The 19617-nt window shown below is 38.4% G+C and overlaps 2 protein-coding genes across 6 annotated transcripts; one reads left to right on the plus strand and one right to left on the minus strand.

Annotated features, from left to right (window-relative positions):
• Positions 1-2328: 2328 nt before the first annotated feature.
• cep126 (centrosomal protein 126) lies at positions 2329-11353 on the minus strand. 4 transcript variants are annotated; one of them, XM_067508634.1, is made up of 11 exons: positions 10984-11353; positions 10729-10848; positions 9618-9763; positions 9415-9526; positions 9158-9329; positions 5572-7522; positions 4422-4540; positions 4017-4086; positions 3203-3412; positions 3024-3067; positions 2329-2905 (listed from the first exon to the last, which is right to left on the minus strand). In XM_067508634.1, the coding sequence occupies exons 1-11, from the start codon at positions 11016-11018 to the stop codon at positions 2816-2818; spliced, it is 3069 nt and encodes a 1022-aa protein (XP_067364735.1). In that variant the 5' UTR covers positions 11019-11353; the 3' UTR covers positions 2329-2815. The 4 variants fall into 4 exon arrangements, with proteins under 4 accessions (XP_067364735.1, XP_067364734.1, XP_067364737.1 ...); XM_067508633.1 differs by having other exon boundaries at positions 3003-3067; XM_067508636.1 differs by lacking the exons at positions 10729-10848; positions 10984-11353 and having other exon boundaries at positions 3003-3067; positions 9158-9310; positions 9609-9729.
• Positions 11354-12181: 828 nt separating this feature from the next.
• On the plus strand, positions 12182-19550 carry trpc6b (transient receptor potential cation channel, subfamily C, member 6b). Of its 2 annotated transcripts, XM_067507287.1 has the most exons (12): positions 12182-12362; positions 13536-14304; positions 14420-14605; positions 14764-14928; positions 15089-15305; positions 15972-16199; positions 16414-16678; positions 16827-17022; positions 17330-17536; positions 17704-17760; positions 17998-18073; positions 18159-19550. In XM_067507287.1, exons 2-12 carry the CDS (start codon positions 13558-13560, stop codon positions 18323-18325), a joined length of 2511 nt encoding a protein of 836 aa, XP_067363388.1. In that variant the 5' UTR covers positions 12182-12362; positions 13536-13557; the 3' UTR covers positions 18326-19550. The 2 variants fall into 2 exon arrangements, with proteins under 2 accessions (XP_067363388.1, XP_067363387.1); XM_067507286.1 differs by lacking the exon at positions 12182-12362 and having other exon boundaries at positions 13528-14304.
• Positions 19551-19617: the final 67 nt, after the last annotated feature.

Genomic DNA, 19617 nt, shown 5'->3' on the forward strand with positions numbered 1-19617 from the left:
TATTCCTATAATTAGTCTCCGGTAATCCAGATTTGTCCCAGTATTTGTCTGCATCTCTTAAAAGCGCTTTAAAGAATTATGAGACTATAATTAATTGTCTGAGACCTTTTTAATGTGTGCACAATATGTTGTGGCTGTAGACTACTGCTACCCCACATTTTTGAGACTTTGACATATTTTGATGTTTAAATGAAACATTCTGTGCACACATGCAGCCAGTCAAGAGATGTTCATTGTTTGGCTGAAAGTGGCCATTTTCACATCATTGTAACGCACTCAGACACAATAAAGGGATGGACTGCAGTGTTCCGGCTGCCCCTGAAGGGACCACCCACTTAGCAGGGCTTGGCCAATTTTGCTCAGCATCTCTTCATCCTTCTAAAAGTGACCAAAGCGCCTCGTTTCTCACTGGAGTTTAAGGGGATGCTGGACAGATTGAGCCCATGAAATAGTTTCACTAAATCTGCCCTCCTAAAAATGCACAACGGCTTTAACAATCGCCCCAGTTTGAAACGCTGTGGTCTGGTGTTATTATCGGATATAGTGACGCACGGTGTTGCTACAGGCAGGCGGGCAGATGGGAGCTTGAGTGCCCCCTGCAGTGTTAAGTGGGTACACACATTTCAAAACGCTTCATGTTTTTCTTCCTTTGAATGTGAATGAGCTACAATATATAACAAAATACGCTTCGTGTTAATGATTACTGATTTGTATTATACACATATGTCACTTTTATGCAAATGCGTATACTTTTGCAAGTACACAATATGTTTTTTTTCTCATTTATTATGAAGTAAAAACAAACCAGCCTTTTTTTTTTAACAAAAAGCAAAGATTAATTTCATTGATTCGTCATCATGTGCAATACAGTAGACACAGCTGTAATCCATACAATTTTATCTTTTCAGTGAGAAACTGAGCCAGACCAAATACTCATTCATTGCATGTTCTGTGGACTGTAACAAAACATGACAAAATACTTGTGAGATTAAGCTTCACAACGGACCAGAGCACAAGCTTGAGCTTGCATCTGTGGAAAAGTCTTCCCTTATTTTCACCACTCTTGCCCTTTCTTGTTGGGTTTCTGGGTGTTGGTGCTGGTTAAGGCTTAAATGTCATTAAACTCCATATTGTATGATATAATGACTGAACATTAATGGTAATAGGCCAAAGGAAACAGATTTCACAGCAAAGTTGCGGTAGAGTATTATAAAGCACGTTCACTGCAGAGTGTCATAGACTAGGATGTGATTGTTTTGTGCATCTGTGCTTGCGCATTCAGATCTATTCAATTACTGATACATGTGAAGAATGAGGGATTAATTAACTCTGTTATCATTCTTTTATAAAAACACAGTATTAGTGCAAAATTCACTGAAAAATGTGGAAACGAGGTCTGGTCTGGTTTTTATCAGCACTGACCTATCTGTATAAGGATAGACAGGGGTTCTAGCACTAATCAACTTATGCCTTTTACCTTAAAAATTACAATAGCAACTGCTTTCTCAAATAACCACACTTAACTACCTTTGTCCCTTTTGTTGAGTGCACGCAATTTGTCACAGGGTTTCTGTTTCTGCATGCACCATCAAAGCTGAACGTGTTTTCGTTGTGTCTGTTCTCAGTTCTGGTATAACAAGGGGGTGATGCATGATTGTAAATGGTAGCGAGACAGCACGGTCGCATCACTGTTTATAATTCCTTGCAGAAACATTCAACAGTCTATACATGAATAGGACCAGAAACCCCCGGTTAAACCAGATAAAGTTTCATTACCAAAGGGAACCAGACTCTGCAAATGAGCTCGGGCTTCCTCCACCTCTTTAAGCAAGTCCTAGCAAGCTGACTGGGGGACAAAACCAGACATGCCAGAGAGGGAGGGGCAGCTAAACTCACATCAATATCTGCATGTTTTTTTTAAATCCCTGATACATATATTTGTGGCAAGAAGGAGAAGGGAACCTAATTGTTAGCCATCTTATTTTCAGAAAATGCAGTAGCTGACAACCAAAGTGAAATAAATACAGTCTATACTCTACTGATGTTATTATAATTAAAGAACATTATTAAATAATATAAGATTAAAAGCAAGCTTTCAAGGGTTGACAGAATTTCAGCTAAAGGCCTGAAGCCCTCTGGCAGACGTTCACCTTGTTGAGCCATTATGTGGAGTCAGCTGTACAAAACACAACAGTCCTTTCTGCAGCCAACCAAAAGAAAACAAAAACTGTTGCAACACTTCACTTCTGGCGGTCAGTACATTAATAGACTGTGCAATTTATGCTTAAGAAAGGACTGATGATGCCAAACACACTACACAGCTTCAGGTTATCAGCAGATTTACATTTTATTCATGTCACTTCCAATATGATCCCAGAATAATTTTAGACAGACATTAGAAAAATAAATAGTAATCCTATACAAATCTACAGTGCATATTTTGCAGTGATTTCAGGTCATGTCAATTTTACAAAGTACTTATTTGCATTTGGGGAATAAAAAACAATTTCAAGCCATTTAATTCTCACATACACCTTAGAAAGTGATTATTTAATATTAAGTAGCTTAACAAAAGCTAATTGTTTTTGTCCAAGCAGGTACCAAAAATACAAAACGACTTTCAACACACTGGCCTAACAAATTAGTTTGATTTACTATTGCTGCAAAATTTTTTTTCCTATAGTTCACTGTTGCTGATCTCTTAGATTTTAAAGGCACACTTAATTATTAAGGACAGGAAATTCATTTTAGGGGGAAAAAAGTGCTTTGTTAGACAAATGGATGCAACACTGATGGGAGAGAACACCACTCTAGACTATACATGATTTGTTTTCTGGTATCGAGTGCAGTGGTTAGCTGAAGATGCTCTGTGCTTGTGATGACTTGTGACTTTCACTTCTTTTGTCTGAAAACAGTGGAAGAAGATAAAAATAGTTTTTAGTTTAATCAAATCACCTTAGTCGTTGGGGCAAGCAGGAAACCACCTAAAAAAACATACGTACTGAACGAGCATCACTAAGTACCAGGTCACGTGTGCCAGTTTTACCACCAGCATGTTCCTGCACACCTACAAATAGTAATAGATAAAAGAGGTTATACTGCATTGAAATTCTAGCATATTAATAATTTTTTACTATGCATATCATAGCACTCTGTTCGATCGTGCAGAGAGCAATGCAAAGAGCCTTTACAAATTACTCACACTGCAGTTGGTGATTAAGCCTGTCCAGAGAGAGGATGATTTTCTGCTCTTCCAAGGATATAGAGGTAAGCCCCTGCTTTTGGCTATGGTTCTGCACCATTCTAGGCCTCTGTTTTTGTGCTGTTTCAGCGGTGGCTACAATATCTCTTTCTTTCAGTAGACCTTCAGCATGCACTTCAGACTTATGTAAGTGAGCTGCACTGTGAAAACCTGAGAGTACAAACACAGTCACATCAAAGGCATGCACTCACCTTATCTTAAAGATACAGCTGTGTATTCATTACTTAAATTAACATTTGGAGCCCTTTGTGTCTTTTTTGGTTAAACATCAAATGAAAAACTTCACTGTACATAGAAGACAAACGTTTGGAGAAATGTTAAACTTGACTGAAGATAGATACTGTTATAACATTGCAGACTACAGACATTTAATTTGTTTAACTAATAAACACCTAAATGCCGATATGATGTTCTCCCGATTTCTTCTTTTTGGGTGAAAAACACGAAACACAATAATACAAATTTTAAATGATAGAAAACATAAAAGGTTATCCAATACCTGATATGAAAGTAATTGCCCCTGAATTGAACAGCTGGTTCAGTTCTTCTCTGACCAGGCCACTTCAAAATTATTCCTTTTCATTATTTTGTGTTTTAAAATTATCATTTAAAATATAAACAGTTTCGCTTAGGTTACCTTAGTTTTATGTTAGATTTGTTTGAAGATCAAAAACCGTTAAGCCTAAAATACACAGCAGAATAGAAAAATTCAGGAGGGGATGAATATTTTTTATGCATACAGCAACCACAATACCTTCATCTGGAAAGCCCGTGTCATAAGTACTGGAACACTGCCTGACTGGCTCTGCAGTCTGTTTTGCTGGCTGCACAAAACAAACAAAAAAACTGTTAAGTCATTTCAGGCTTACATTAAATAATATAAACCTACTATTTATGCAGCCTAAAATACACTGCAACAGTTCTAGTTGACGGGCATAAAGTCTAGAGTAAGTTGGTAGAGTAAGTTGTAAACAAAAACATTATGCACCAACGCTTGTTGTTTGTGAAACACTGCCAACTCAAGTTTGTCCGGAAAGTCTTGTCTTGACAATCATAAGTTGTGAAAAGGACTGATTAAACAAGTTCAAACACACCCTTTTACTGATATTTAGCAATTATTCACAATCTTCTTCCCCGCAGGGCAGCTGCATGCATGTACCTGAGAGGACTCAGGAAGTTTTCTGTTCCCTAAGCCAGGAGGATGTCTGCTGTGCTCTACAAAGGGTTTCCTCACAACTCGCCCACTCTCCAGGGCCTGTCTGGCAAGCATGGCTTTTGCTGAAAGGGAATGTTTTCACTTAAATCATTACGATAACACAAGAAAACACTAATGCATAAAACATAATGGTAAATAGTATGCTCGAGCACAGGACCTCTAAAGAGAATACATAACTAAATAGTTTCCATATTTAGCCTATAATAAAGATCCTTTCTTTGCCTGCATTAAAAATGATGTGAATACGCTTGTGAATATGAACTGTATGAGTGTAGAATTTCTCTAATGTGAGCAAAATGACAGATGAAAGGATGGCTGTAATATTGAGAAGACACACACGGCTCAATCCAAGGTCGGGAAAATTGAGAAAGTAGACCTGAAAACTGACAAAGCTTATTAGATTGTGAGCTAAAATGCAATTTGGAGGAAAATATACTGCTTCATAACACTGTACTGTAATTGGTATTTCTGTCTGTTTGGTTGGTGTCTTGTGTTTTTCTCTGCTGAAGTGATATTGCGAGCAGAATTAAACACTGTGTCCATGGCTCAGACAAACTGGATCTATTTAAGCTATGATATTTTTAATTGTAGTGTGCACTTACATGCAGAAGCTCATATTAAGTAATTGGATTATTATTAAATAAATAATTACACTATTAATAATACTCTTTGATGCAATGGAAAATGTGATCTAGATCCAACATGTGATCTCATCAGTAGAAGGAGCTGATAAGATTATCATTGTTAATGGCAACATGGAAGAAATATGCACAGACTTGGGGGAAGGTACACAACAAGGTACTGTGGGGCGAGAAGTCTTCACTGTTAACGGAATCTACTGAGAGGAATTGTCGCTATGGGAAAATTCCTCTTGGGAATCTTGTACTACTTTGCAAACTGTCATACAAACACCATGCAAACATCATTAACTAGATTTACTTTTAATGCCAATGTTTGCGAGAACAATTAGTACCCAAAATTCTTAACTTGAGAAACAAATACACTTGCCGTATTAATCAAAATGACACTTCTATGCAGACACACAAACCAAGTCAAAGCAGCGTGAGGGGCTGTGCGCCAAAATATACATTACCATCCTTGGTGACTAAGGCACTGCGGACTCCGTGCCACAGCTGTGAGATCTCCTCGTCTGTGGGAGTGCAATCTAAACAGACGCCTTTGTCACTGAAGACCATGCCTCTTCTTCTACTGCAATTGTGGGTTTCCTGATGACCAGAGCTGGGTGTGCCCTTCATGTTGACCTCTGCGGCTGGTATTGTATAAGAGGTTGGCAGTAGTGTGTACATAACAGTACTATCTTTTCTGATTCCATGATGTGTGTAAGGTGATAAAAAGCATTCTGAGTTGTCCTTGTGCAGGACCTGCTCTACAGCCTGAGCTTTTTTACAGTTGACAGTAGCATGATCCATGCCATATGGAGTCTTAGTGATGGCCACCATCTTTTCTTCCATCCTTGGAGGTGGACGGGGTACCATGAGCTTCCCTTGGGTTTTGGCAATCTGACTCACCTCGGTGGCAGATTGAGGTCGTATGACAGTGCCCTTTCTTGTCCGTGTGGAAACAGGACCCACTCCAACTTTAGCAGAGCGCTCTCTGCAAGGGACCTTGGGGCCACCGGTTCTGGTGCTACTTCGTGGCACCTTGACCTCGTTTTCTTGTTCTTGGGGCAAGCTGACTTGAACCCCAACATCTGTCCATGCTTGCTTTGTAAAGTGATAACCAGTGGAGGCCGTAGAGGTCATGATGGGTCCAGGCTTGTAAGCCCCTGAGACTGTAGTGACACTTAGCTGGTGGTCCTCTGAGTTGCTCTTTGACTGAGAAAGACTGGAAGGCTTGCTTTTGATCAGTTTTATTATGTTCTGTTCTTTGTCTTCTTTTTCCACACGTACCTCATCAAACCAACGCAGCTTCTTTTTGACTGTCTTGTTGGCTTCCACATCTTTAGTTTTTGCCCTTGTTAATTCAACACTATCTCTGATCTCTAAAGCTACTTGTTTTGAAAAAATCAAATGTCCAGAGCCATACAAACATGTAGTACCTTCTGACATGTATTTGGACTGCTTTTTAAGGATTCCTTTAATGAATCTGACTTTACATACTGAGGCATGAGGTACAAGTAATTCCTGTGCTTCCTCCTCAGAACATTTGAGGCCGTTAAGAGTATCTGACTGAATGTTAGACAAACATGTGTGTTGCAGCAATGCTGTACTCAGAGGCTTCTCGGATTTAGACTCTGAGTTTAAAACTTTATTGAGGTTGTTTATGGAAGCAGCAAGCTCTTTCTGGTATGACACGCAATGGTTCTCTTTTCCTGATTGCTGAAGAGGTGCGTCCTGTGAGGCATTATATGTTGTGTTATTATTAAAGAAAATATTGTGCTTTGGGAGAGACCCAAACAAAATCTCCTTGTTGTTGCCATTTTTGGCAGGCAGAAGAATTTCTGTAGCTGATGGATGTTTTAATTGTCTGTCATCGTGGACTCTCTGCTGTCTGAGATCCAACAGAGCCTCTTGTTTCGGACAATCAGACTCAAGCACTGTGTTGCTAGGAGTAAGTCTATTTGTAACACTTATAGTGTCATTTGGGTTGTTTGGTGGAGAGTTTGTATCAATGTACTCTGGGTCTGCACTCACAATTTCACAAAATGTTAATAAATTGCAGTTGTGCAGAGCAGGCTGGGTCACCACTTTGGGCATTTGCTCAGATGCCAACCCCCAAGATTTAGAAACACACACCGTATTTTTAGGCCCTTCAGGGTCCTTGTGTTTTTTCTGCTTAGGCTCATGTAGCTCTTTTGATTGGAGTAAGTTATTATCAAGAAGCATCATAGCTGAGAATGTCAGATCTGACGTCGGATATAAATCGTTTTGGTTTCTCAGAACTGGATGGGGCTCCTCTGAGTGGAGCAAGAATGATGACAAGGAATTCTGTAGATTTTTTGTGCTGTGGCTGGGGTCCTCATTTTCCAAACTGTCCTTACTTGAAAAGCTTTCAGAATTACAGCAATCAGACAGGTGGCTGTCCTGAAATATGAAAGCAAAAGAGAGGTAATGAATATAAAATGATACAATTTACATTTTCTCAAGGGTAAAAAAACTCTACAAAATTTACTTTTGCCCATTATATTTCTCATCAAAAAATGAATATGTGATTAAATGATGTGATTGTGTAAATGCTTTTTGCATTTGCTTGCCAATAGTTCATGTGTAAAGAAATTATCGTACAATACATATACGAATAAATAAACAAACAAACAACCCACCCGGCCAATAATAGGTTAAGATTTGTCTCCTTCATGGCAATGAGATCCTATCATTTATTTTTATTTTTTAAATGAGGTGTCTAACTTTTGTTGTTTTGTTAGTTTAACAAAACTGGAAAAGTCCACCATTGACAAGACAGTAGCTCACAAAATTGTTGAAGTGAAAACTTGTTTTTTGGTTCGTACATGGAATTTAAAAACAAGAGTTTTTACTAACAAGAATGATATATAAGGTGATACATAAGGAATTACAATTCCATAAACTGGCCACATCATTGAAAAAGGTTTGGTGTGAATGTTTTTTTTCCTTTGGAAAGGTCAGGGATTAGTATGTGTGTAATATCCACAGGTTAGGTGTGAGAAGGGCATTATACAGACTTCCCATAAGAATTTGAGATTTCATATCAGTATTTTTGCTGTGGCAGTTCATGTCCAAACCTCTAAATTATTATGGTTTGCAAGGTTGGGAGAATACAGTCTTGTTTAATCATATCAAGTACTTTGCTGAGAACCCTCTGCCCTGTGCTGTCCTTGGCTTGTATGGAGTCATAAATCACAAGTCAAGAATTTCTATTGTAAATGGCACAAGTTTTTTAAACGATTCATTTAAATTATTCAATAGAGGAGGAGCGTTGGTGCAGGATGGGGCTTGTGTCATGCTGCTGCCTCCTAGGGGTCTACTCGTGTAGGATAAAATACATAAAGTTGGGCAGGCATTTGCCAATCACTATGAAAAATGAATAAAAATTGTTCAGGATCAGTAAATGCACTAATTCTGTTAACATTATTTTTCCTACACACCACCTGGAGACTATTCCAGCTGTCACTGGGTGAGGCAGGGTACAGCCTGAGCAGGTCACAAGTCTCTCAGGGCCAACACAGAGAGACATAAACATACAGGCAACCATTTACACTGACATGTATATCTATGGGCAATTTAGAATCACTAATAAACCTAATATGCATGTGTCTTTGTCACTGAAGGGTCTTGAGTAATACAATAATTTATTAACACAGAAACAGGCGATTCTTAGTCGACCATGTAACACAAGCAGAAGTCCATGCTGACACCTTATACATTAAAATAGGCTAAATACATGATTTTTGATAATGCCACAGTGATTTTTTTTAATCAACAGATCACTTTTTTTTATCAATTTGAGATTCCAAATAGTACAAGACGAACTACTTTAAAGCTGAAAAAGCACTTATAGTTACTGTGATATTGTGTCTATGAATACGCAAAGATTGACAGACACAACTGACTGTAAAAAATATAGTTTGCTTATAATGACGCAAGAAATGAGACACATTAGTGGTGTTAATAGTGCAGTGTGCATATGTGTTAGATTTTTGTATTGAGAAGTTCTATATTTAAATGCAATAACCAACCTACCTGTGGACTGTTTTGTTGATTTTGTTGATTCTCTTGTATCCTTTCAGTTTCTTGATTGTTGAAGCAAGTCATGCTTTGCTCCTGAAGGAGTTTAGTGTAGGCCTCAATAGCCGAGAGGGTTTGGTGGTGAGAAGATTTAGAAACTGTGGGATTCTTTGGAGAGGAAATGCAGCTTCAAAAGAAACCAGAAAAATATGTATGTAAAATGTATAACAAGTCAAAATGATAGAAGTATGTCAGATATATGTCTATTTTACCTCCTAATTTTCAAGTTGCTGGATAAAAAAGAGGACTGATGAGTATGTGAACTCAAAGTGCCTTGAATTTGATTGAGTGCTTCTTCAATAGTTGGGGCATTTCTTCTGAAAGCTAAAACACCATAAAGCAAAATGTTCAAAACACACCAAAATGACTGCATTATTCCTCAGCTAAGAGAAACATATGTCCCTACATCACTAACATTGTCTGCGTCTCTGAGAAGGAGGTAGATGGGCTCTCTGGAAGCGCTCAGTTGCATCCTGTACTCGCTGCCTGCGTTGCTCCAGGATGTTCTCTCTCAGCCGCTGCTCCCGCACATCCAACAGCTTCCGTTTGTCCTCCAGAACCCTGAGCCATGGGAAGCATACACATTTTATGATGAAACCCAAACTGGCCATGTTTTAGATACAGAGACCAGAGTCTATCCCTCGAGATATGCTTTCAACACACCCATGAATAAATTAAACCTATCACTCACAACTGGGTTCACAGAGAAGGCCAATAATAACATCAGCAGGGTTAAACGAGTTCAGCATAGGTTTGTTTTCGGTAGGTTTGAATGTTGAAATTAGTTAAAGCGTACATTTTCGATATTACTGAGAAGCCTTTCAAGCTAGTTTGAGTTTAGTTAGTACATGTCGAAAAAAATAAAGATTATTATAAACATCTTAACTTTAGTACAATTATATATATAATTATAATTAAAAATAGGTCCTAGTGTTGTCTCTAAAGTTTGGAACTTCAGTATTTTGTATAAAATGGGAATAGACTGGCTAAAAACTAAAAAGGAACACAATCATGGTCTTAGATTTATCCTAATTAAAACATTCAAACTAAATAATATGAATCTAATGACTCAGCAAGTTCAAATCTGGAATTTGTACTTATCTCATACTGTAAAAATGGAAATACTGCACGCAAGAAGTCATGTGCTAAATGATCATATAATTTAATGTCGTTGCCACTTATGCATTTGTAAGGGATTTACTGTGAGCCACATGCAATGAATTGCTTTAATTGTAAAAGAGGTTACACTTCAGTCCCTGCCAACACGGTTACCCTCGATGGGTCCAACACATCTATTTCCAGGTTTGCACTGCCAAATCCTGTCAACACCACCCCTCCCTCAAAGGTGCTAAGTTCATAACCATAAGCTGTCTGTCATCATTGTACACCAACAGAGCAGCATCTGTTTTCAGAAAGGATTAACAGATGCTGCAGTTTTGCAGAAAGCAGACAGTAGTTGGATCAGAGAATAACATAGCCCTTAAAATAAAGTCACAAGGCAGAATTATTAGACACTTCAAACTGACTTCCTGCGTCGGTTGGTTTCCAGGGAAAACTTGCGAGCTCTGACTCTGCACAGCTTCTGCTCTTCAACCAAAAGTTGCCTCTCATCTTTGAGTCCTCCGTCAGCTCCTAATCTGGCATTTCTGGGAGAGAGCAGCTAAGGGGAGCACATTCAAATGGCAGTGTGTACTGTAAACAGGCTACATGTCACCTTTGACTTTTCTCAATAAAAGCATTGTGTCTTCACGTGGCTATTATAATACGGGTTGGTAGGATACGAGTGGTAGAAGAAGTTGTCCTGAGGAACCTGCATCCTATGAAGCCCTCGGTCCCTGCTGGCACCACCAGGTAGACATTCAGGTTCAGCTCCCAGCACAGCTGTTAGTAGCTAGCTTGGCTTGGTGGGTCCTGTTTATGAACTAGCTAACGCTAACGCAGTTCGCTAACGCCAGCGGCAACGTTGTGATAGCGTTGCTATCAGGACGAAGGCAAACTTGTACAAAAAATGTTTGCATTCACATCGCCGCAGTGTCTCTTGCCAATAACAGTTTTTTTGGTCGTTTAAAAAAAAGTGGCTAAGTTAAAGTCCGGCTAAGTTAACAGTCTGTTGTGTGTTCAATCCTTCCATGATAGCAACCGAAGACGCACTTCCTTGACGACGGTGACCGTGGTGACTATACCCGCCATGTCCACCAGGGGGCTCAAGGCGCAACACGTTGTTGCTTCCTTCACTTTTCCTGGGAGTGTGGTAAATTAACTAAATGAATAAAAAATAAACTACCAGAATAAAATGAAATCAAAAGGAAATAAAACACAGCAAGATAAATATAAACGGGTTAAACGAAAGAACTAATAGTGCACAGTTTAAAGTTATGGTACATATCTTAAATCACAGTGTAACAGTTACAATTATTTTTAATATTTGTTCACAACTTATTAAATGACCAGAGACCAAACGTAATAATATCAGTTTGATGTATTTGGACAAGCTTGTCTAAATTTAAATAATAAAAAATTGAAAACCCATCACTTTTTCATAGGTTATATATATAATCTATAATGATATAAACTATAGTAAATATAATTGTGTATTGAACTTTATATTTGATGACACCGTGAGATAAGAGGATTTAGAAAAGTCAGCTTTTTTCCAAATTGGTTGCACTTCTAGAGAAAGGGTGCGTTGCATTAGGCTATATTATATTTTTAGAGTGTAAACTCCTCTTTACAAATTAATCTCGTCTTCCTGAGTTTATGGCACAAGCGGGTAGGTCAGTACAGGTTTTCCTGTACTTCAACGCTCCTATTATTTTGATTAAGTATTTTAATATGTTGCCATTTGGGCTTACGGTTATTGAAAAATCAAGAAAATTAAACTGAGATATAAACTCTTATATCATCTCCAAAAAGGGACCCAAGTGAATGTAACAATGCCAATATTCTCTCTTACCAAACAGGCTTAAAAACCGCCCACTGGGCGTGAAGAGGCAGCACCATGAGCATCAAGACACAAAGTGGGAAGCAGAGTGAGAGTGAGCCTGACAGGTGCACAACAGGCTGCATCGTACATTGATGTGGTCTTTTCTGCTGTTGGACGTGTTTATGGGTCGTACCTACTCCGGGAAGTGATTGTTAAGCCATTTGGTGGACCTTTGAGGTGAGTCAACTGTCCTACTGGATTCTTTATTGCAATTAAATTCTTTGTTTTCTTTAAGGAAATTATTTGAGAAATATTGGCGCTTATGGAGAAAAAGCTTCAGGCCCATGATATCCTTAAAATGACCATCACTGAAAGTTTGCACTCATTGATCTGATTCCAAAGCATCCCAACAGTTGAATCTACTGTTTTACCTTTTGTTGACATGAATATACTTATATACTCTTCTTGTATTATTATTATTATTATTATTATTTATTATTATGATCTCCCAGTCACTTTCTTTGAGGCACTTCCTACTTACCAGAAGAGCAGAGGCACAGCAAGGCCTTCATAGCATTAGTCTAAGACTTTTTAAATGCAATATATTTTGGAATGTGTTATATACATTAAGTCATGGTCATTTCCATTTTTGTTAAATTGGTATTGCTCTTCTCACCTTCCCTGGCTGAATATGATGGTCATTTTAATTTTATTTTGCATTAACTAATATAGACTTGAATGATTTTCCAGTACAACTACATAGGAGATACTGCATGTGCTCATAAGATTCCTCAATTATGTAAAATCCTGTTAACTTTAAGGGACTGTTGTCCATGTGCATTATCATCTGTGCTGATGCAATTAGCTGTTGAGATAATCAGATTATTCAAATTTAATTACAGAACAGAAAATAGATTTACTCATTTGACAGTGACACAAAATATAATTAGTAATAAAAATAGTCAGTGACTTCAACATCGTTCTCAAATTGGTAAAAATAAGTTGACCAAACCCCCCATGGCATTGTTTTGTATTACAGAAATGAATAAGCTGGCCAACTATTAGACGGAGGCTCAGCCAATGGACAGTGCTGGAGAGCAAATGAGGAGTGTTTGGGTCGTGTCACACGTGCAGTGTGAGTTATGATTCAGCTGAGACCAGCTGTCCATTGGATATTGTGTGTTCATGGCCCAGGTCTCATTCTCAAGGCCTTTCTTGGAACTGTAGATGGAGCTGATCCTCAAATCTGAATCAGTAGACTGCTTACTAAGATATAAATAGCAATTCTTAGTGAATGTTGGCAGATGTTGACTTTCATTAATAATACAAAAAAAGAATATAAAGTCTGAGTTTGCAGTTTGGTAATTGTTGTCAAATCATCTAAAATATGTTATCGCTATGTATGTTTAGATGCAGCAATGAAGGAAAATCCATGATGCTTCACCAGGTCCTAGCCAAACCCCGGAGACAAGCTTTACGGGGAACTGGTTGTCTGTTTCATGCCCAGTCCTCTTCTTGCCTTACTATGAGAGAGGAACTTTTCCTGGATGCTGCAGAATATGGCGACATTCCGGAAGTGAGGCGGATGCTAGAAGAACTGCCAGAGCTCAACGTCAACTGTGTAAACTATATGGGCCAGAATGCATTGCAGCTGGCAGTTGCCAACGAGCATTTGGAAGTGACTAAGCTCCTACTCAAGAAGAAAGACCTCGCCAGAATAGGAGATGCTTTGCTGTTAGCCATCAGTAAAGGCTACATCCGTATTGTGGAGGCCATACTGAGCCATCAGGCCTTTGCAGACAGTCAGAGGCTGAGTAACAGTCCTAGCCAGGCAGACACACATGACGACTTCTTTGCCTATGATGAGGATGGCACACGTTTCTCTCACGACATCACTCCTATCATCCTAGCATCGCAGTGCCATGAATATGAAATTGTGCACATACTTCTTATAAAGGGGGCCTGTATAGAGCGGCCCCATGATTACTTTTGCCAGTGCAGGACCTGCAGCGAGCAGCAGAGACATGACTCTTTTAGTCATTCACAATCTCGCATTAATGCATATAAAGGTCTGGCCAGTCCAGCATATCTGTGTCTCTCTAATGAAGACCCAGTGATGGCAGCTTTGGAGCTGAGCAATGAGCTTGCATGTCTGGCCAACATTGAGAAAGAGTTCAAGGTACAATATTTAAGCTACAGTGTATCTAATTTTAAATGATGGCAGCGATTTATGCTGTTAGTGATTTCTAAGAGTTCAATAGGTGCTTTATGTATGTTCCCCTGCTCTATTGCAGAATGATTACAAGAAACTGTCCATGCAGTGTAAAGACTTTGTGGTTGGACTTCTAGATTTGTGCCGAAACACACAGGAGGTGGAGGCAATCCTGAATGGGGACACTGAATCCTTTCAAAATTCTGAAACCTTTGACAGGCAAAACCTGATCCGGTTAAAACTTGCAATAAAATATGATGTTAAAAAGGTAAGCGCGTGAGCAACGCACTTTCATTTTTGGGACAACGTGGGATGCACTTGTTTTCATATTCGTTGTGTTTACAGTATGTGATACTTCTCCCTCTCCCTCTCTCCCAATGTCTCTCACACACATACTCCCAAAAACCTTTAATGTAAACTGAGCAGTTTGTGGCACATCCAAACTGCCAGCAGAGACTCCTCTCAATCTGGTATGGGAACTGGTCTGGACTACATCAGCAAACTATAACAGTTAAAATCCTTCTTGTCCTTGGCGTAGCTGTTGGTCTGCCTGTGCTGGCCTTTATGTACTGGATAGCACCGTCAAGTAAGGTTAGTTGTAAAAAAGTCATACGGTCTTTAAACATATTAGTTAGATATCTGTATTTATTGATGTGATTCACCTTTAAAAAAAAACATTTTGAACACATTAAGCATAGTGTGACTTTGCTTTTGACCTTTTTTCTGTTCGTTATGTCCTGATGTCTCTCAGTTGGGAAAACTCATGTGTGGGCCTTTCCTGAAGTTTGTGGCGCATGCAGCTTCCTTTTTGATATTTCTCCTCCTACTGATCCTGAACACAGCAGAGCGTTTTGACGGAACATCGCTGCTACCGAACATGACTACCCACGATCACCCTTTACAGCTGTTTCGTATGAAGACCACCCCCTTCACCTGGATGGAGATCTTCATCATATCCTGGGTCATAGGTCATAATTATAAACATGCTTTTCATCCCACCCGATTTCCGGCTTTTCACAACTAGCTTTGAGATATTTTCTCATTATGTTATAAATTAATTTCTCTACTATCTGTATTTCAGTCTCGGATCAGACTTCTTATCATTCTCATCATTTAATCCAGGGTCCCGAACTCTTGCAATTACACCACTCTGCTGTTGAGTCAGGGTTAAGGATATTAAGAGCCACTGAGGAGTTATAAAACCACTAACATCCATCCTGCTAGGAAATTGGCCACATAATGTATGTAATTATATAGTCCTCCTACGTGTACCATAATAAATCAGCCTTGTCATGACTATTCAAAGACAATAAAGGCAACCTTTTACTTACCTTTACAAATGACGTTGGAGCCATATCACATATACCCAGTATTCAGACCCTTATCATTTTTACTCTATACTGTGTTAGGAAAATCCCATCAGTCTACACACAATAAAATTAAATTTTAAAGCATTTTAAAGTACATTGTTTTCACTATAAAGGCCACTGATCTCCTGGGAACATTCAGAACAATATGATGAACAATATGTTGATAAAGAATGTGTTTTCCCTTTGACATTCTGAGTTCCAATCTTAATTTCAGACAGAAACAGTGTTACTGGCAACCAAATATGTGATCTTCTTTCCCTACAGGGAAGATCTGGGAGGAATGTAAAGATATCTGGTCACAGGACATCAGAGAATACATCTCAGAACCCTGGAACCTTCTTGACTTTAGTATTTTGGCCATTTTCATGACCTCTTTCATTGCCAGATTAATGGCTTTCTGGCATGCACATTCTGCCCAGTGTTATGTTGACAAGCACTATACCGACCTGACCAACATAACTTTGCCCTTTGAGATACAGTATTTCCAGCTGGGTAAGTGGGGACTTAAGAATTCATAAGAAGTCATTCAAAACAGCAAATCAACACGAAACAGGAAATGCACACTTTTCACTAGGTTTTGTAAGCACTATTTGACTACCTAATTTTCTGGCTAATAAATGATCAACATGCAGGCCAATTATACCTCTATTGATTCTAATGTTTAATGCATGGAAACTTTTCTCATTTACCATTTGCTTCTTCTCAGCTCGAATCAAATGGATGCCATCAGACCCGCAGCTGGTTTCTGAAGGCCTCTATGCAATCGCAGTTGTGCTGAGTTTCTCTCGGATTGCATACATCCTACCTGCCAATGAGAGCTTTGGGCCTTTGCAGATTTCACTGGGAAGGACAGTTAAAGACATCTTCAAGTTCATGGTCATTTTCATAACAGTTTTCGTGGCGTTCATGGTGGGAATGTTCAGTCTGTATTCATACTATCTTGGAGCCAAGCAAAATGATGCCTTTACAACGTGAGTTTGAAACACACTGCAACAACTCTGTTTGCCTGAGAAAACTTGGGACGGTTGTACCTTTGGATACAATATGTGTTAATATGATTTAATACCGCCATATTGGTTGTGCTACATTAATTTAATTTCTATTTCTCTATTCCTTCAGGCTTGAAGAGAGCTTTAAAACGTTATTCTGGGCAATCTTTGGCCTGTCAGAAGTGAAATCAGTGGTCATTAACATCGACCATAAGTTCATTGAGAATACTGGTTATGTTTTGTACGGGATATACAACATCATCATGGTGATTGTCTTACTCAATATGCTTATTGCCATGTTTAACAGCTCCTTCCAAGAAATTGAGGTATGTCTTAACCATCCACATTTCTGAAAAAGTATTCATTTGTGTGTCTTGCATCCTAGACTAGACTAGGTGGTGATAGGGAGCATTTTGTTGGAAAAATATATAACTGTGTTTTTGGTTTCAGATTTTATGATTAACTGCTGATTTATGTTTTAGTGCAGTTTTGTAAACCTACCTCCTATTTGGTTTACACATTAATATTGCAAATGTGTAGAATCAGCAAATTATAAATCCAAACTCACTACCTTTCATTACGCACTTTGGCGGACTCCTACACCTCCTCACCAGTTCCTCTCTGTTGGTGCAGGATGATGCTGATGTTGAGTGGAAATTTGCAAGAGCAAAGCTCTGGTTCTCATACTTTGAACATGGCAGCACATTGCCTGTGCCCTTCAACCTTGTGCCCAGTCCCAGCTCTGTCGTATCTCTTTTGCTGGGAATAAAGGAATTTATACAGGGTGTCCGTCAAACCAAAAGCAAAGAATATTCAAATGATGAGATGGGGTCTAACAGGGTAAGGAATCAACTCCAGACAAAAATTATAACATTATTACTTTGAATTTAAATAAATAGCTATAGCATGCATAGTATTTGTGGACAATACCTATATTTCTTTCGCAGGTATAGAGCATACGTTTGGGCATAAATTATTAACAGTATTTTTGTTATTTCTAATTTTAGTTGAGGCAACAGGAAGGTCTGACTGTGGAAGCATCACTTTGTCCAAGCAATCACAAAGTAAAGCAGTTTTCATTTCCTATTGCTGATTTATCTACTGAGGTATTGGGTTTAGTTGGTTTTAGTATCTCATACTGTATCTAAAAAGAACAATAAGATATATTAAAAGGTTGACTTACTTTTAATGAGTCATTCCCAGCATGATTGATCATTGATCAAGTGAGCAACTCCTCTTCTTATTCAATGCTAATGACTTTTAAGAAAAAATAGCTTATCGGTTTATCGTCTTTATTCCAGAAGATAATGAATCACCTCATTAAAAGATACATCTTGAAAGCACAAAGAGATAAAGACCACGATGAAGTGAATGAAGGTGACTCCATCACGTTTTCAGGTTACGATACTTTTCATGTCTGAATTATGAGACATTATTTCATGATTCACCTACTGTCTCACAGGTGAACTGAAAGAGATCAAACAGGACATCTCCAGTCTCCGCTATGAACTGCTGGAGAAGAGGAACCATGACACGGAGACACTGGCAGAGCTCACCCGGCAACTGGGAAAAGTCCTCCATCTTCAACAGAAAGAAGAGCAGAAACAGAAGCTGGCTATACTTTCATAAATACTTGTAAATATTTGACATTTACTAACTGGAACCACTACATCCTACTCATTACAGAATTCTTGGGATGGACAACCACAACAGCGCTGAACAGCGAGTCGACTTTTGTCTTTTACTTGCACAAGCAGAGCCCGGCGGGGTCTTAGCGACTTAACACTTCACCTGAACTCAGCCAACTCCACCGGACTCTTCCTTGTTCACACTATTTATTGGAAACAGAGGTCAAAGCAGATAGAGAGCAAAAATGCAGAAAAAACAACTTCTTATAACTATAGAACAATGTGAAATGCAATTCATCACCTGATGATAATATAGCGTTGCATTGTTTCCTTGGCCACTGGTCAACAAACTTTATAGGTAAACTACAAAGGCAACTATCAAGGGCAAACTATCAAAGGTAAACTATCAAAGCTATATGGTGTTATTAATGACAAAAAAAATCTGGAACACATTTGTACATTCATCATTAATGTATAAATGTGTTAAAATGTGTTCAAGATTTTTTGACAAACTCTCAAAAATGAAAATTATAGCAAAGAACAAGTAAAAAAAGTCATTACTTCAAAACAAGCAACTCATTTTTTTACTGACGTGGTAATAAATGCATAAAAGCAGATCATAATTTAATATTTTTTTTAGAATTTGTTTTACAAATCATCATATCCAAAAAGTAACTAACAAAAGTTCTACAATCAATGTAGAGGAGTTAAAGTAAAAACTAGCTTAAAATAGAAATAGTCCAGTAAAATAGAAATACCCCACTATTGTACTTAGGTATAGTACTTGAGTAAATGTACTACTTGCCACCCCTGAATATATCAGCTTTGGAGAAACGTCATAAAATGGATTTTGGTTCTTGTCCTTGTATCTGTACAGCGTACCACAAGGTGGCACTGTGCAATTCTTGTTGCACAGGCTCCTACACTGAGTGTTATCATACTGTAAGATGCTGCTGCCTTTTACCAGCTGTTTGCATGGTTTGATTTCAATGTGCTTTTCTCATCTGAAGTTAAAAACAGCAGTGCACATTTTTTTTAAAATGTTGCTTGGATGCCTCAGTGGCAGGTCAGATATGAAATGAATGAAAATGAAAGATTTGGATGTTATATTTCTTCTCTATTGTAATGTTTTCTCCTACAAGACATTCCTTTGTGTTTAAATAACTGTGGATCATCTAAGCTTAATGCTTTTTGAAATTAGACCTCATTAAAAGCATTGCAGCCGGTACTGTTCTCTTTCAGTTGCTGTGAAGCAAGACAAGTGTCTGAGAACAATATGTACTGCCAGATAAG

The sequence above is a fragment of the Channa argus genome, chromosome 6 (genome assembly GCF_033026475.1).
Source record: "Channa argus isolate prfri chromosome 6, Channa argus male v1.0, whole genome shotgun sequence".
Lineage (NCBI taxonomy): Eukaryota > Metazoa > Chordata > Actinopteri > Anabantiformes > Channidae > Channa > Channa argus.

What these genes read in the sequence shown, in the direction of transcription:
- cep126 (XM_067508633.1), bottom strand. Translation starts at nt 11,018, where the DNA reads ATGCAGGTTCCTCAGGACAACTTCTTCTACCACTC. An exon ending in GACAACTTCTTCTACCACTC is followed by an intron (nt 10,849 to 10,983) that starts GTATCCTACCAA and finishes GCTCTCTCCCAG; the next exon opens with AAATGCCAGATTAGGAGCTG. An exon ending in ATCAACAAAACAGTCCACAG is followed by an intron (nt 7,523 to 9,157) that starts GTAGGTTGGTTA and finishes TTCATATTTCAG; the next exon opens with GACAGCCACCTGTCTGATTG.
- trpc6b (XM_067507286.1), top strand. Translation starts at nt 13,528, where the DNA reads ATGTTTAGATGCAGCAATGAAGGAAAATCCATGATGCTTCACCAGGTC. An exon ending in ACATTGAGAAAGAGTTCAAG is followed by an intron (nt 14,305 to 14,419) that starts GTACAATATTTA and finishes GCTCTATTGCAG; the next exon opens with AATGATTACAAGAAACTGTC. An exon ending in TTTGTCCAAGCAATCACAAA is followed by an intron (nt 17,761 to 17,997) that starts GTAAAGCAGTTT and finishes TCTTTATTCCAG; the next exon opens with AAGATAATGAATCACCTCAT.